Source organism: Oryx dammah, unplaced genomic scaffold (genome assembly GCF_014754425.2).
Source record: "Oryx dammah isolate SB20612 unplaced genomic scaffold, SCBI_Odam_1.1 HiC_scaffold_5, whole genome shotgun sequence".
NCBI classification, from domain to species: domain Eukaryota; kingdom Metazoa; phylum Chordata; class Mammalia; order Artiodactyla; family Bovidae; genus Oryx; species Oryx dammah.
The window spans coordinates 90,985,244-90,998,628 of NW_024070189.1; the positions used below are offsets into that span (position 1 = coordinate 90,985,244).

General features: G+C 49.3%; 1 protein-coding gene across 1 annotated transcript in view; it reads left to right on the plus strand.

Moving 5' to 3' along the window:
• Nucleotides 1-13,385, plus strand: part of CATSPERD (cation channel sperm associated auxiliary subunit delta) — a 35,480-nt gene that overhangs the window by 20,824 nt on the left and 1,271 nt on the right. The window contains exons 15-21 of the mRNA XM_040242057.1: nt 75-133; nt 857-935; nt 1,390-1,442; nt 4,196-4,270; nt 5,986-6,114; nt 7,474-7,657; nt 12,873-13,030. Of these exons, the coding sequence (XP_040097991.1) occupies nt 75-133; nt 857-935; nt 1,390-1,442; nt 4,196-4,270; nt 5,986-6,114; nt 7,474-7,657; nt 12,873-13,030 (737 nt within the window). The remainder of the gene's footprint in view (nt 1-74; nt 134-856; nt 936-1,389; nt 1,443-4,195; nt 4,271-5,985; nt 6,115-7,473; nt 7,658-12,872; nt 13,031-13,385) is intronic.

The following is a 13,385-nucleotide window of genomic DNA, read 5'->3' on the forward strand; positions in this document are numbered from 1 at the left end:
CCCCATTCCAGGACCACCCTGGGGCTGTCCCACAGTGGCAGCTGCATTTTGCATTTTCTCTCTTGGTTCCACAGAACATTTCCCTGAAGCAACAGCACCACTGGGGCAGAGCCGACCCCAACTTCACCTCCAGGTATGTCATCACCTGGATGGTAGTGGCAGGTGGCCCCAGGGTCTCTGTAGAGTTCCCTTAGCAGGAGCTGGGGAAAGCAGGACCAAGATTCAAGCTCCTCTAGTCCAAGGGCGGTAAAGCAAGAATAAAAACTCTTTAGAGAAAGACAAATAGCATATGATATGACTTACCTGTGGAATCTAAAATATGGCACAGATGACCCTATCTACAAAACAGAAACAGACTCAGACACAGAGAACAGACTTGCTGCTGAGTGGGGGAGGCTGGTCGGGAAGGAGGGATGGATTAGGAGTTTGGGGTTTTAGAAAAAAGTGTGGATACAGAAGCTGTTAAAAGAATGATGTGAAAAAATTATATGCAGCAAGGTGATAATAAAATTGGGGCTCAGGTGTTCTTTTCAGTAAGCTATTATATATCACTTTAAAAAACTGACTCAAGAAGAGGTAGAAACTAGAGAGAGGTGGGTGCCACCATGTCTGAGCCCATGGTTCTTGGTCAGTATTCTGGACTGAATGGATGAAAAAAGTGAGTGAATGGAGAAATGGATGGATGAGTGGGTGGGTGGGTGGATGGATGGATGGGTGGATGGGTGGATGGATGGGTGGATGGGTGAATAAATGGATAGACAAATGGGTGGACAGATGGATAGATGGATGAATAGAAAAATGAATGGATGGGTCAGTGATGCTTTTTACAGTTGCACACACTCCCACTGCCTTGTAGCATAAAGAGACCCACAACATCTACCATCACGCTGGACATCGCCAACAAAGAAATTTCATGTGTGGACCTTAAGCCACTGGTATGACCCAAACTTCTGCCATCTCATATTCTTTGTCTTAAGGGTTCAGACTAATGGCAGCAGGCCTTCACTAGCTTTCCCCAAGGGGCTGGCTGAGCTCACACTCAGGATCTGTAAATGGATGCCAAGGTGGCTGCCACTCCCCTTCATCCTCCCCAGGGCTGTGCCTTAGGACTCACCATCCTCAGAGCAGGTGTACCAGCTGGGAGTTATCAAATGGGGGATCTTAGTGGCACCCCATATCTGGTGCAGGTTCTTAGGGATTGACTCCGTGAGTCCCAGGCACCTGGTCACCGCATCTCCATCCAAGCTCAGGGTCTCCAGTCCCTGTTGGGTTGAGTGCGACCCCTCGTGGGCTTTCACTGGGGTCAGGCTACGGGCGTCCTCACTGACTTGGGTCAGCATCCCCATATACCCCTTTCCTCTCCCCTGCCCCGTGTCTCCCCACCTGCAGACGGCGCTCATTTCAGTGGGGTGTGACCTGGAGAAGAAGATCGTCATTCAGAAGTGAGTGTGTTGGGAGGGTGGAAGTGAGGGGCGGGGAGAGGAAAGTGGGGCTTAGGGACGGTATGAGACAGTCACCATTGCTTCACAATTGCTAAAGGTGGGTGACGCTGCTGTCTACTTTTGTATATATTTAACATTTCCATAAGGAACAGCTCAATATGAATCCTAATAGGTTAACTTTGAGTTTCCCGCAGGTGGCTGCCCCTCCCCTCCACGGACTTGGGTGATATTCAACTGTTCTTTCTGCTCCTTCAGCCTTTGCTCATTCTCTTTCTCCCTTTTAATCCCTGAGTCCTTCATTTTGATTACAATTGCTGAGTTTTTGTGTTTAATAACCTGCTGAACATTTGGGGGAACTTTGCCTCCGGTTACTGCAGGGAATGCAGCCATGAGACACAAGGAAAGTATTAATGCTTTTATGTATTTCAGAAAGTTCACATGTTAAATGGAAATTGTTTTAACTGTGTAAATATTTGAGTTTATGTAAGGATGTACACACCGTGCTAAAAGTCACATATGTCTCAGTTTGTGTGTAGTATTAATATGCAACTTTGGGGTTAAAGTTTTCTCTTAAAAATTAATAATTTACATTAAAAAAAGAACAATCACCAGCATGAAATTGCCAAAAAAAAAGAAAAGAAGAAGAAGAAAAGGGAGCTTCGGTGGTGGCTAAGTGGTAAAGAATCCTCCTGCCAGTGCAGGAAAGACAGGTTCAATCCCTGATCCATGAGCATCCCACACGCCAAGGAGCAACTAACCCCGTGTACCGCAGCTACTGAGGCTGTGACCTAGAGCCCAGGAGCCACAGCTGCTGAAGCCTGCGAGTTCTAGAAGCCCTGCTCCGCAACAAGAGAAGCCACCGTGGTGACAAGCCCAGGCACTGCAACTAGAGGGTGGTCCCTGCTCACCACAGCTAGAGAAAGTCCACTCGCAGCCAGCAATAGGGAAATCCGGTGCAGCCAAAAATACACAAATAATTTAAATTACTGGCTTATATTTTAAAAAACAAAAATCACCAGCGTGAAATTTTAAAAAGAAAGAAAGAACCCTGAAGACTGGTCAGATCACCATAGTTTTCCCTCGGGCGGTGGTGTGCTGGTGAACGGGCAACAGCGGGTTCTGCGTAGGTGGGAAGTCTGGTTTGGTAGCTTTTGCAGTTTTTACAGTATAAATGCTCCCAGTGAGCCCACCGATTGCTACCGACATGTCTCTACTGCCCCACAAAATTCCTGAGGATTTTATGGCTAGCAAGAGCCAGCCTCAGCACTTCACCGCAGAAGGGCACGAATAAACTCAAGGGATAATTTTACCACATTTTCCCCCCAAAATGGAAACACTTTATTGAATCAGTCAATGATGTATTTAGAACATATGTACACAAAAGCATTTTAAAACAATCTTTTCAAAGCTTCTGCCCTTAAAGAGTGTCAGAACAGTATTTGCCACATGTGTAATGAACAAAAGACTTGTATCCAGGATTTATAAAGAATTCCTATGAATCAAAAAAAAAGAAAAAAGAAATGACAAACGAAGAGAAAAATATGGGCAAGAGGCTTGCGCAGGCACTCCTAAATAAAGGGTGGGGGGAAAGGCTGATCAATACATAAAAAGCGCAAGAAAGGTTGTCAACCTCAATAGGAAAATGAAAACGAAAGTGATACACATTAGAGAGGGTTATTCACCAGCACAGTGGCAAAACTGACAAAGCCTGGATGGTAGCAGTAGAACTTAAGTGGGGGGACCCCCTGGCAGCTTCAGGAGCTTCCAGACACAGCTGGTGGTATTTTTTCAGCTGCTTTAGCATGTATATCTTTCCACCAGCAATCCCACTCATGCACATTTACACTGACCCAGGTTCCAGAATGTTCTCAGCAGCATTATTCTTAATAGCTCCAAGCTGGAAGCAAGCCTACTCAAATGGCCATTAACAGGAGGATGGATAAATCAAGTGCAGAGGTTTTGATACAACGGAATGTCACAGCAGTGAAAAGGCACGAGACAGGGTTACCTGGATGGATCATACAGACATGGGCATGGAATCAAAAGACTGAAAAGAACGCAGAGCATGATTCTATTCTTTAAAAAAAAAAAAAAAAATCCAGAATCAGGGGAATTCTCTGGAGGTCCTGTTAGGACTCTGCACCACTGTGGAGAACGAGGGTTCGATCCCTGGTTGGAGAACTAAGATCCCACAAGGCACGCAGCATGGAAAAAAGAAAATAAAATCAGGCAAAAATAAACTACAGTCGACCCCTGTATCTGCGGGTCCCTCATCCGCAGATTTAACCAACTGTGGATGGATTGTGTTTACCTTCTAGGTTAACTGAATCTTCGGCTGTGGAACTGGCGGGTGTAGAACTCTCGCATACAGAGGCCCCCACTATGGGACTTGGGCATCCTGGGATTTTGTTATTTGTGGTAGATCCTAGAACCAATCCCCCTGCTGATACCATGTTGCTTAAGGATATATGCGCAGATGGTAACAGAACAAAGATAAAAAGGGAAAGGATCATCTCAAAAGTCAGGACACCCAGCTCCCAGATTTTCGAGTTTAACATCGTTCTCCAACCCAAGGAATTAGGGCTCCTTGGCGAAATGGCTGAGTCTAGACCAGGCAGGGAAGATGCTAGATGAGCCTGGAGCTTCTTAGAGAGCCCCATCCAACCAACGGGGGCGATCTGTGTGCCAAAGGGAACGATTTTTCGGTCTTGCACGGGGTCAGGCGGCATCTCACCATCTTTTGTTGCCCACAGTGAACTTTCAGCATGTTACCACGGAGTCCTCGACCCTGTGGCTCTTCAGGACAACTATAGCTACATCATTGAGAGGTGAGCGCCGCCCCCAACACACAGTCACACCCATGACCATTTGGTGTGCATATGCCAAAGGCCAATGAATAAATTTTTTTAATTAATTAAATTTTGGGCCGTTTGCAGCAGCATGCAGGATCTGAGTTCCCTGATCAGGGATCAAATCCATGCCCCCGCAGTGGAAGCTCAGAGTCTTTATCTCTGGACCACCAGGGAGGTCCCAAGAATCATTCTTAAATCATAATGGAAAAGAAAAAATAATTTAAAGAAAAGGGAAAAATAATCATTTAAAATTGATACCATGCCAATTGATATCTGGCCAGCAAGGAATCCAAGGGGGTGAGGAGACAGGCAGGGGAGGGGGCTGGGCCTGCGGGGGAACCAGTGTGATGTGGCAGGGTCCCTGGCCCAGGTCTGCCCAGGCTCTGCCACCTGCTGAGCCAGCCTCAGACCCCTCCCCAGCCTGCCACCAGCTCGTGGAGCCCAGCCACTTGCTCGCCCCAACTAGCGGAGTTGGTCAGACAGTTAGCCAAGGCGGGGAATGGGGGTGCTGGCCATGGTGAACCCTCTATGCAGGGTGGCACAGAGAGCCAATTCCACACTGGTGCCCACTGCCCAATCCCCCTGGCATAGGAAGATACTGGTGTGTCTTATATGACCTGGCTCTCCCCACAGCAATACAAGCCAAGAGTCCATCCCCCATCCAAAGTCTCAAAGCTGAGGTCAAAACTGGTGCTGTCAGGGCTTCCCTTGTTGCTAAAGAAACTGCCTGCTAACGTAGGACATACAGATTCGATCCCTGATCCTGGAAGAGCCTACATGCCTCAGAGCAACTAAGCCCATGATACAGCTACTGAGCCTGTGCTCTAGCGTCCAGGAGCCACAACTACTGAGCCCACGTGCCGCAATTCCTGAAGCCCGTGCCCTAGAGCCTGTGCTTCACAATAAGAGAAGCCACTGCAGTGAGAGGCCCGTGCCCCGCAGCTAGAGCAGCCCCCGCTCGCTGCAGCTAGAGAAGAGCCCAAGCAGCAACAAAGACCCAGCAGAGTCAAAAATAATAATAATAATCAAACCGCTCCCCACACACGCACACACAAAAGCTATTAACAAACTGATGTTCCTGGGCTTACTGACCAACGAGGCTGCAGCCAGACCTCCTCGGGGCACGAGAGTGTATGAATCAAGGTCTCCAGGGAGAGAGAGAAGCCACAGGATGTGTGTGTGAGGTAGACACACAGAGCAAGATAGAGACACACACAGAGTGACAGGCAGAGATTCACTTTAAGGACTTGGTTCCCTGATTGGAGGTTCGGGGGAGGCTGAGGGGCTGGCAACTCTGCCACAAGTTGTCGTTCTAGTCCAAGGCCATCTGCAGGCAGACTTCCTCCTTGCTGGGGGAGGCCCTTCTTTGTTCCACTCAGGCCCTCCGGCTGCAACCACATTAGGGCAAGCACTGCTTTCTCAGCCCCAGAGAACAAGCTCACAGAAACATCCCGAAATGTGTCTGCCCACAATCAAGTGCCACAGCAGAGCTCAGAGGACCTAGAAGGTCGACCACCACCCACAGGGGCATCCCAAGGGTCATGCTGACAGTGGCTGTGAGTCCCCTGCTCAGACACCCCTCCACGGCCGTGGTGACCGGCCCCACCTGCAGAGAGGAAGCGGGGCGGTGGGTGGCTGGACATCTGGGCGCCTGGGGGAGCTCGCCCATGTCTGTGTCCTGTTGCCCACAGGGAAGCCTACGACCCCAACTTCCAGGGGCAGCAGGCCAAGGAAGACCTGGAGGTGTATTACCCCTATGAGAAGCTGGGCTGCCCCCTCCTCGCCTACTATGACACCCCGTGGAAGCCAGTGGTGGAGCTGTGAGACCGCCCCCCAGGCCCCCACCATCCTCCCCACCCCTCTGCCCAGGCTGCATCCTCACCCTGTCTTTTTTCCTCCGCAGCTCCCAGCTTGCACAACTTTCCCCTTCCCCGTCTTAACTCGGTGGCTTTAACAAAACACACCAGGGACTGGACTGGGTGATGGGCATGGGGGTCGGGGCACACATGGGCACTGACTTTCTCACAGTCCTGGAGGCTGGAAGTCCAAGATCAAGGTGTCTTGCAGTGTCTCAACTTCTTCCCATGGCACCAGGGCCCACTCTTAGGACCTTGCTCCATCTCAATCGCCTCATTAAAGCTTCCAACTCCAAATATAGTCACATTGAGGGGGTTAGGACTTCCCATAGGAATTTGGGGGGGCACCTTTCAGGTGCACTCACTCTGGCCCCTTCCATGGATCCTGTCTTCTTTCATCTGATCCCATCCCCAACCTGCCCCCAACTCCCCCCTCACACAGGATCACTGGACTAAATTGTTGACAACTGAATGATGGGAGTTGGTGATGGACAGGGAGGCCTGGCGTGCTACGGTTCAGGGGGTCGCAAAGGGTCGGACATGACTGAGCGACTGAACTGAACTGAACTGAATGCTGGTGGGAACCTCAAACACGTGGAGACATTTAGGTTCTTTAGAGCATCTCTGGTGGGACTTCTTTGGCGGTCCAGGGGTTGAGACTCCATATTCCAGTGCTTCCACTGCATAGGCTCGGGTTCGATCCCTGGGTCGGGAAGATCTCCTGGAGGAGGGCATGGCAACCCACTCCAGGATTCTTGCCTGGAGAATTCCATGGATAGAGGAGCCTGGCGGGCTACAGTACATAGGTTTGAAAAAAGTCGGACATGATTGAGGCAATTAACACTCATACTTTTTCATCAGAGGAGGGTGTAAGCCCCAGCCTGGCAGGAGACAAATGTGCATTCAAAAATAAGAATTGGGGGTGGGGGGTGGGGCACGAGGCTTGGCTGCACAGCTTGCAGGATCTTAGTTCCCCAACCAGGACTCAAACCTGGGTCCCCAGCATGGGAGCTCAGAGCCCTGACCACTGGACCATCAGGGAATTCCCTCAAAATTAAGGATTTAGAACAACTCTAATTCATCACCCTAGAACATCTGCAGGTGCCAGAATTAAACTGACACCCACTCCCCAACCCTACCCTCACCAGGTCAGCACCCGCTGTCCCTACCTGCCACTGGGAATCAGGGTTGAATGTCCCAGAGGCGTCAGCTTGGGGGTGGTGGTGGGAGAAGGCATCCACCCCCAGACGAGATGGTTTCACCAGCCTGGCATAGCCGGGCCCCCGGCCTCCCGCAGCCTCGCCTGTGCGTGCCTTGTCCCAGGTGGCGCGAAGGCAAGTTCCAGGAGGTGGTGGAGGCCGAGTATGTCCTGCTGGAGATGAACGGGCTATTCACCTACACGTACTCTCTGACAGCCGGCATGGCAGGCTGCAGTGCCCAGCCGCAGAACTGGACCACCATCACCGAGATGGCCAGCGATACAGCATCCTTCTCCTGGGACCGCGAGGTAAGGCCTGCTCTCTTGAGCAGTCCCAGGGCAGGCCTGGGAAGGCGACGTCCGGTCATGCACAGTGTGTGCTGGGAGCCAGCTCGACCTGTTCAGGCAGCTGCTAACCAAACACCAGAGACCCCAGGGGCTTTTAACAGCAGCAAGGGTTTCTCACGGGTCTTGGAGGCTGAAATTCAGCATCAAGCCACCAGAAGATTTGGGGTCTGTGTCCTCACAGAGCAGAAGGGGTGGGGGAGCTCTTCCAGATGCCTTTGCGCCCAGGTGCGTGTTCAGTCCTGTCTGACTCTGCAACCACATGGACTGTGGCCCCGATGCCGCCCCCACCCCCCACCCTCCCCCAGGGCTCCTCTGGGCCTGGGATTCTCCAGGAAAGAATACTGGAGTGGGTTGCCATTTCCTGCTCCAGGCCCACGTCCCTTTATAAGGACACAGAACAACTGACTGGTTCAAAGTTGGGAAAGGAGTACCACAAGGCTGTATATTGTCACCCCACCTATTTAACTTAAATGCAGAGTACATCATACGAAATGTCAGGCTGGATGAATTACAGTTCAGTCACTCAGTCGTGTCTGACTCTTTGCGACCCCATGAATTGCAGCACTCCAGGCCTCCCTGTCCATCACCAACTCCCGGAGTTTACTCAAACTCACGTCCATCGAGTCAGTGATGCCATCCAGCCATCTCATCCTCTGTCGTCCCCTTTTCCTCCTGCCCCCAATCCCTCCCAACATCAGAGTCTTTTCCAATGAGTCAACTCTTCTCATGAGGTGGCCAAAGTACTGGAGTTTCAGCTTTAGCATCATTCCTTCCAAAGAACACCCAGGACTGATCTCCTTTAGAATGGACTGGTTGGATCTCCTTGCAGTCCAAGGGTCTCTCAAGAGTCTTCTTCAACACCACAGTTCAAAAGCATCAATTCTTTGGCACTCAGGTTTCTTCACAGTCCAACTCTCACATCTGTACATGACTACTGGAAAAACCATAGCCTTGACTAGATGGACCTTTGTTGGCAAAGTAATGTCTCTGCTTTTCAATATGCTGTCTAGGTTGGCCATAACTTTCCTTCCAAGGAGTAAGCGTCTTTTAATTTCATGGCTGCAATCACCATCTGCAGTGATTTTGGAGCCCCCCAAAATAAAATCTGACACTGTTTTCACTGTTTCCCCATCTATTTGCCATGAAGTGATGGGACCAGATGCCATGATCTTAGTTTTCTGAATGTTGAGCTTTAAGCCAACTTTTTCACTCTCCTCTTTCACTTTCCTCAAGAGGGCTTTTTAGTTCCTATTCACTTTCTGCCATAAGGGTGGTGTCATCTGCATATCTGAGGTTATTGAGATTTCTCCCGGCAATCTTGATTCCAGCTTGTGCTTCCTCCAGCCCAGCGTTTCTCATGATGTACTCTGCATAGAAGTTAAATAAGCAGGGTGACAATATACAGCCTTGACGTACTCCTTTTCCTATTTGGAACCAGTCTGTTGTTCCATGTAAGCTGGAATCAAAATTGCTGGGAGAAATATCAACAACACCAGATAAGCAGATGATACCACTCTGATGGCAGAAAGTGGAGAGAAACTAAAGAGCCTCTTGATGAGGGTGAAAGCAGAGAGTGAAAAAGCTGGCTTGAAACGCAACATTCAAAACACTAAGATCATGGCATCTGGTCCCATCACTTCATGGCAAATAGAAGGGGAAGAAGTGAAAGCAGTGACAGATCTTATTTTCTTGGGCTCCAAAATCACTAATACAGTGATTGCAGTGGTGAAATTAAAAAGGTACTTACTCACTGGAAGTAAAGCTGTGACAAACTTAGCGTATTAAAAAGCAGAGACATAACTTTGCCGACAAAGGTCAGTATAGTCAAAGCTATGGTCTTTCCAGTAATCATGTACAAATGTGACAGTTGGACCATATGGAAGGCTGAGGGCCAAAGAAGTGGTGCTTTCAAACTGTAGTGTAGGAGAAGACTCTTGAGAGTCCCTTGGACAGCAAGGAGATCAAACCAGTCAATCCCAAAGGAAATGAACCCTGAATATACATTGGAAGGACTGTTGCTGAAGCTCCGATCCTTTGGCCACCTGATGCAAAGAGCCAACTCATTGGAAAAGACCCTGATGTTGGGAAAGATTGAAGGCAAAAGGAGGAGGTGACAGAGGATGAGATGATTAGACAGCATCACCACTCAATGGACATGCATTTGAGCAAAGTCCAGAAGATAATGAATGACAGAGGAACCTGACTTGCTGCAGTCCATGGGGTCCCAAAGAATGGGACACGACTTAGCAACTGAATGACAAAATCTCCTTCAGGAGTACTCCACCACTATGACCTGCTGCCTCCCAAAGGCCCCGCCTCCTAATTCATCACCTTTGGGGGTCTGATTCAACAGATGACCTCTAGTTGGTTAACACAGACATTTAGTCCCTGAATAGCTGGGGTGTTGGATGCTGGTAATGTAAGATGCACAAACCCTTTGGAAATCTCTACCAAGGGAATGACCAGACAATCAGAGATGCTAGGACCAAGGCGTTCATGGAGCACACTGCTGCTGATGTACAAAACTCTGGAACCATCCAAATGCCCAATATTTACGGTTCTGCTCAGAGATTGTTTCTATTACGCACGTTGGTACACGACTGACAAATAGGGTTCTGGTGACAGTGATAGGAACACGTCGATTTGCTCCTGGGTGCGGAAGGGGAGCTTGTGGTGCGCAGTAGTTTCCAGCGCCATCCACCCGCTTCTCAACGCCAAGGGCGCGAACACAGCGCAATGCTGCCACGCCACCAGCAGGGCGCGCGCGCTACCCGCGTCCGAAGCCGGTTCCAGCGCCAACTCCGGCTCCTTAAATTTGTATTTGTTTTCAGAGCCAGCAGCTTCACCCTTCTTCACACCCCATTCCGTCCAGTGAGTTTGAGAATTTATTTGGTTGGTGACATTGTGTGTGTTTTTTTTAATCAAGGTAAAATTCACATAACCTATAATGAATTTTTTTTTAATGTAAAAAGTACAACTCACAACTTGAGTGTTTTGTGCATTCACGATGTTACCCAAGCACCACCTCTCTGACCATTTCTTTAAAAAGTACAAGCCACACACACGGCTTTATTTATTATTTTCTGACTGTGCTGGTGTTTGCATTGTTTTTTATTAGCCCTCTCATTCAAAGTGGCACACATTCATTTAAGAGACTGCCCTGTTGCTTTTTTCCTATCAGCCCTGGTGGGCGATTTTGTAGAACCCCAGGGGTTTTTATATCAAGATAGAGCCACAATGCCTGCATTTCCAGCATGATCATTAGATGGGCAGTTATGTAGCTACTTAGCCAAACCATGGGGTGCAGCCAGCTATAATAATAATAATCATAATAATGAGTCTTTAGGCTAAGCAGCTGTCCCCCTTATTAGATTTCACATAGTTTTTATGTGATCCAGCTTTTTTTCTTTTTCCCTTTTACTCTCAAAAGATTTTTAAATTTTTTTCTTAATTGTTGGGCACTTCCCTGGTAGTCCAGTGGTTAAGATTACAAGGTCCCAATGCAGGGGGCTAGGGTTCAATTCCTGGTCATGTCACCAGATCCTTCATACCTTAGTAGAGTGGGTTGCCATGCCATCCTCCAGGGGATCTTCCCCACCCAGGGATCAACCCGTGTTTCTAGCGTTGGCAGCTGGGTTCTTTACCACTAGCACCACCAGGGAAGCCCCAACAGCAGGCACAGCCAAATAAAATTTTTAAATAATTAAAAAAAATTTTTTTAATTGTGGTCAAACATCCATGGACAGAGGAGCCAGGTGGGCTGCAGTCCATGACTGAGCGACTAACACTTACTTACTTCTACATAACATAAAATTGACCATTTTAAATATTTTTAAGTGCACAGCTCAGTGGCATTAAGCACATTCACATTGTCCTGAAACTATCCCCACCATCATCTCCAGAACTTTCTCTTTCTTCCCCAACTGAAACTCAGTCCCCATGAAACACTGACTCCCGTCCCCTCCCCCTGGCACCTGACCCCCGTATCTACTTCCTGTCTCTAAGGATCTGACTCCTCTAGGGGGTCTCACATGGGTGGGATCAGATGGTATTTGTCCTTTTGTGTCTGGCTTATTTCACTGAGCATCACGTCCTCACAGTTCATCCATGTTGTAGAGGGTGTCAGAAACTCCTGTAATATTCCATCAGTGTGTATGAACCGCACTTTGTTTATCCATCATCTGTCCGTGGACATTTGGTTTGCTTCCACCTTTTGGCTATTGTGAATGGTGCTGCTGTGAACTCAGGAGTGCAAGTATCTCTTTGAGACCTTGCTCTAGTTCTCTGGTGTCAATTCTTACAAAAGAAATAATCCCTTTATAGGGGCCTTACCCTCAGGACCTCATCAAATCTCTTTCCAATGCCCCACCTCCAAATACTATTCCACTGGGAGATGTTGCATCAACATAATGAATGGGGTTGGGATTCAAACATTCAGTGCATGGGCTTCTCACTACAAATGGCGTCTTTTGTTACAGGGCGTGGGTTCCAGGGCACATGGAACCAGTGGTTGCCACGTCAGGGTTTAGCTGCTCTGCCCATGTGTTCCACAGCTCCTAAGCCTGTGCTCTAAAGCCCAGGAGCTGCAACTGCTGAGCCCACGTGCTGGGACTGCTGAAGCCTGTGTGCTCTAGAGCCCAAGCTTCACAACGAGAGAGGCCACTGCAATGAGAAGCCCTTGTACCGCGACTAAAGAGTAGCCCCTGCTCTCCGCAACTAGAGATAAGCCAGAGCAGCAACGAAGACCCAGCATAGCCAAAAATTAATATATAAGTAAAATTAATTTTTAAAAAGACCTCGTCTCCAAATAAGGATACTACCCAAGGCCCTGAGGGTTAGGACTTCCCCATATGATTTGGGGAGGAATTCAACCCAGCTCATAACAAACACCAAAAGCACATGTATCAGACTCACACCCAGACTCAGAGCTGCAAGGGACCCTGGGGAGAGGAATTATTATACCTGCAGTCCGCCTCAAGCTTGGGCAGGCCAGCAAGGAGGAGGGCAGGAAGGAGCCACACTTACAAATTGGCTGGCCTGCCCAGCAGGCACCTGGCCCTGGACTCACAGCCACAGACGCTGGCGGATGGCAGTGTGCTGTGGGGTGTGTCGGAGGACTCCCACAGTCCTCCCCGACCCCCAGGGCCAGCGAGCATGCCTTTGTCCTCCTCCCCAGAATTACATGAGCTGCCACGACCCTGACTACCATGAACCCTTGAGATGGCCTGACGTCCCGTATCAGATCTTGGGAGGCCCTACAGAGAACAAGGTTGTTTTTGACCAAAGAAACGGCATCTACATCTTCTTCCTTTCTATCGTGGATCCATCCTACAGGTGAGTGGGTGGGGGGAGCCTCCGTGCACCAGGGGCCTCTGGGGAGACAGCTGGCGCTTCTAGGGCAGGTCCCACACGTGTGTGGGGCCCACTTTCTGCCACCCTTAGGCAGGTCCTGGATAAACCTGAATCCTGCAACAGCTCAGACCATCCCCGGGAAGAGTGACACTTTAAGTCGTGGATGGCATTTGTTCACTCGCTTAAGTAAATCTTTATTCAGAGACCACACCAGGCCCTAAGGGGAATAACAATGCCCAGCAGCACCCCTATCCCTACCCTGGGGAATCAGAGTCACCCCCATGGGTATGTCTCACTGGTGGGCACAGACAGGCTCCCAAGCACTAACCCTTAGATA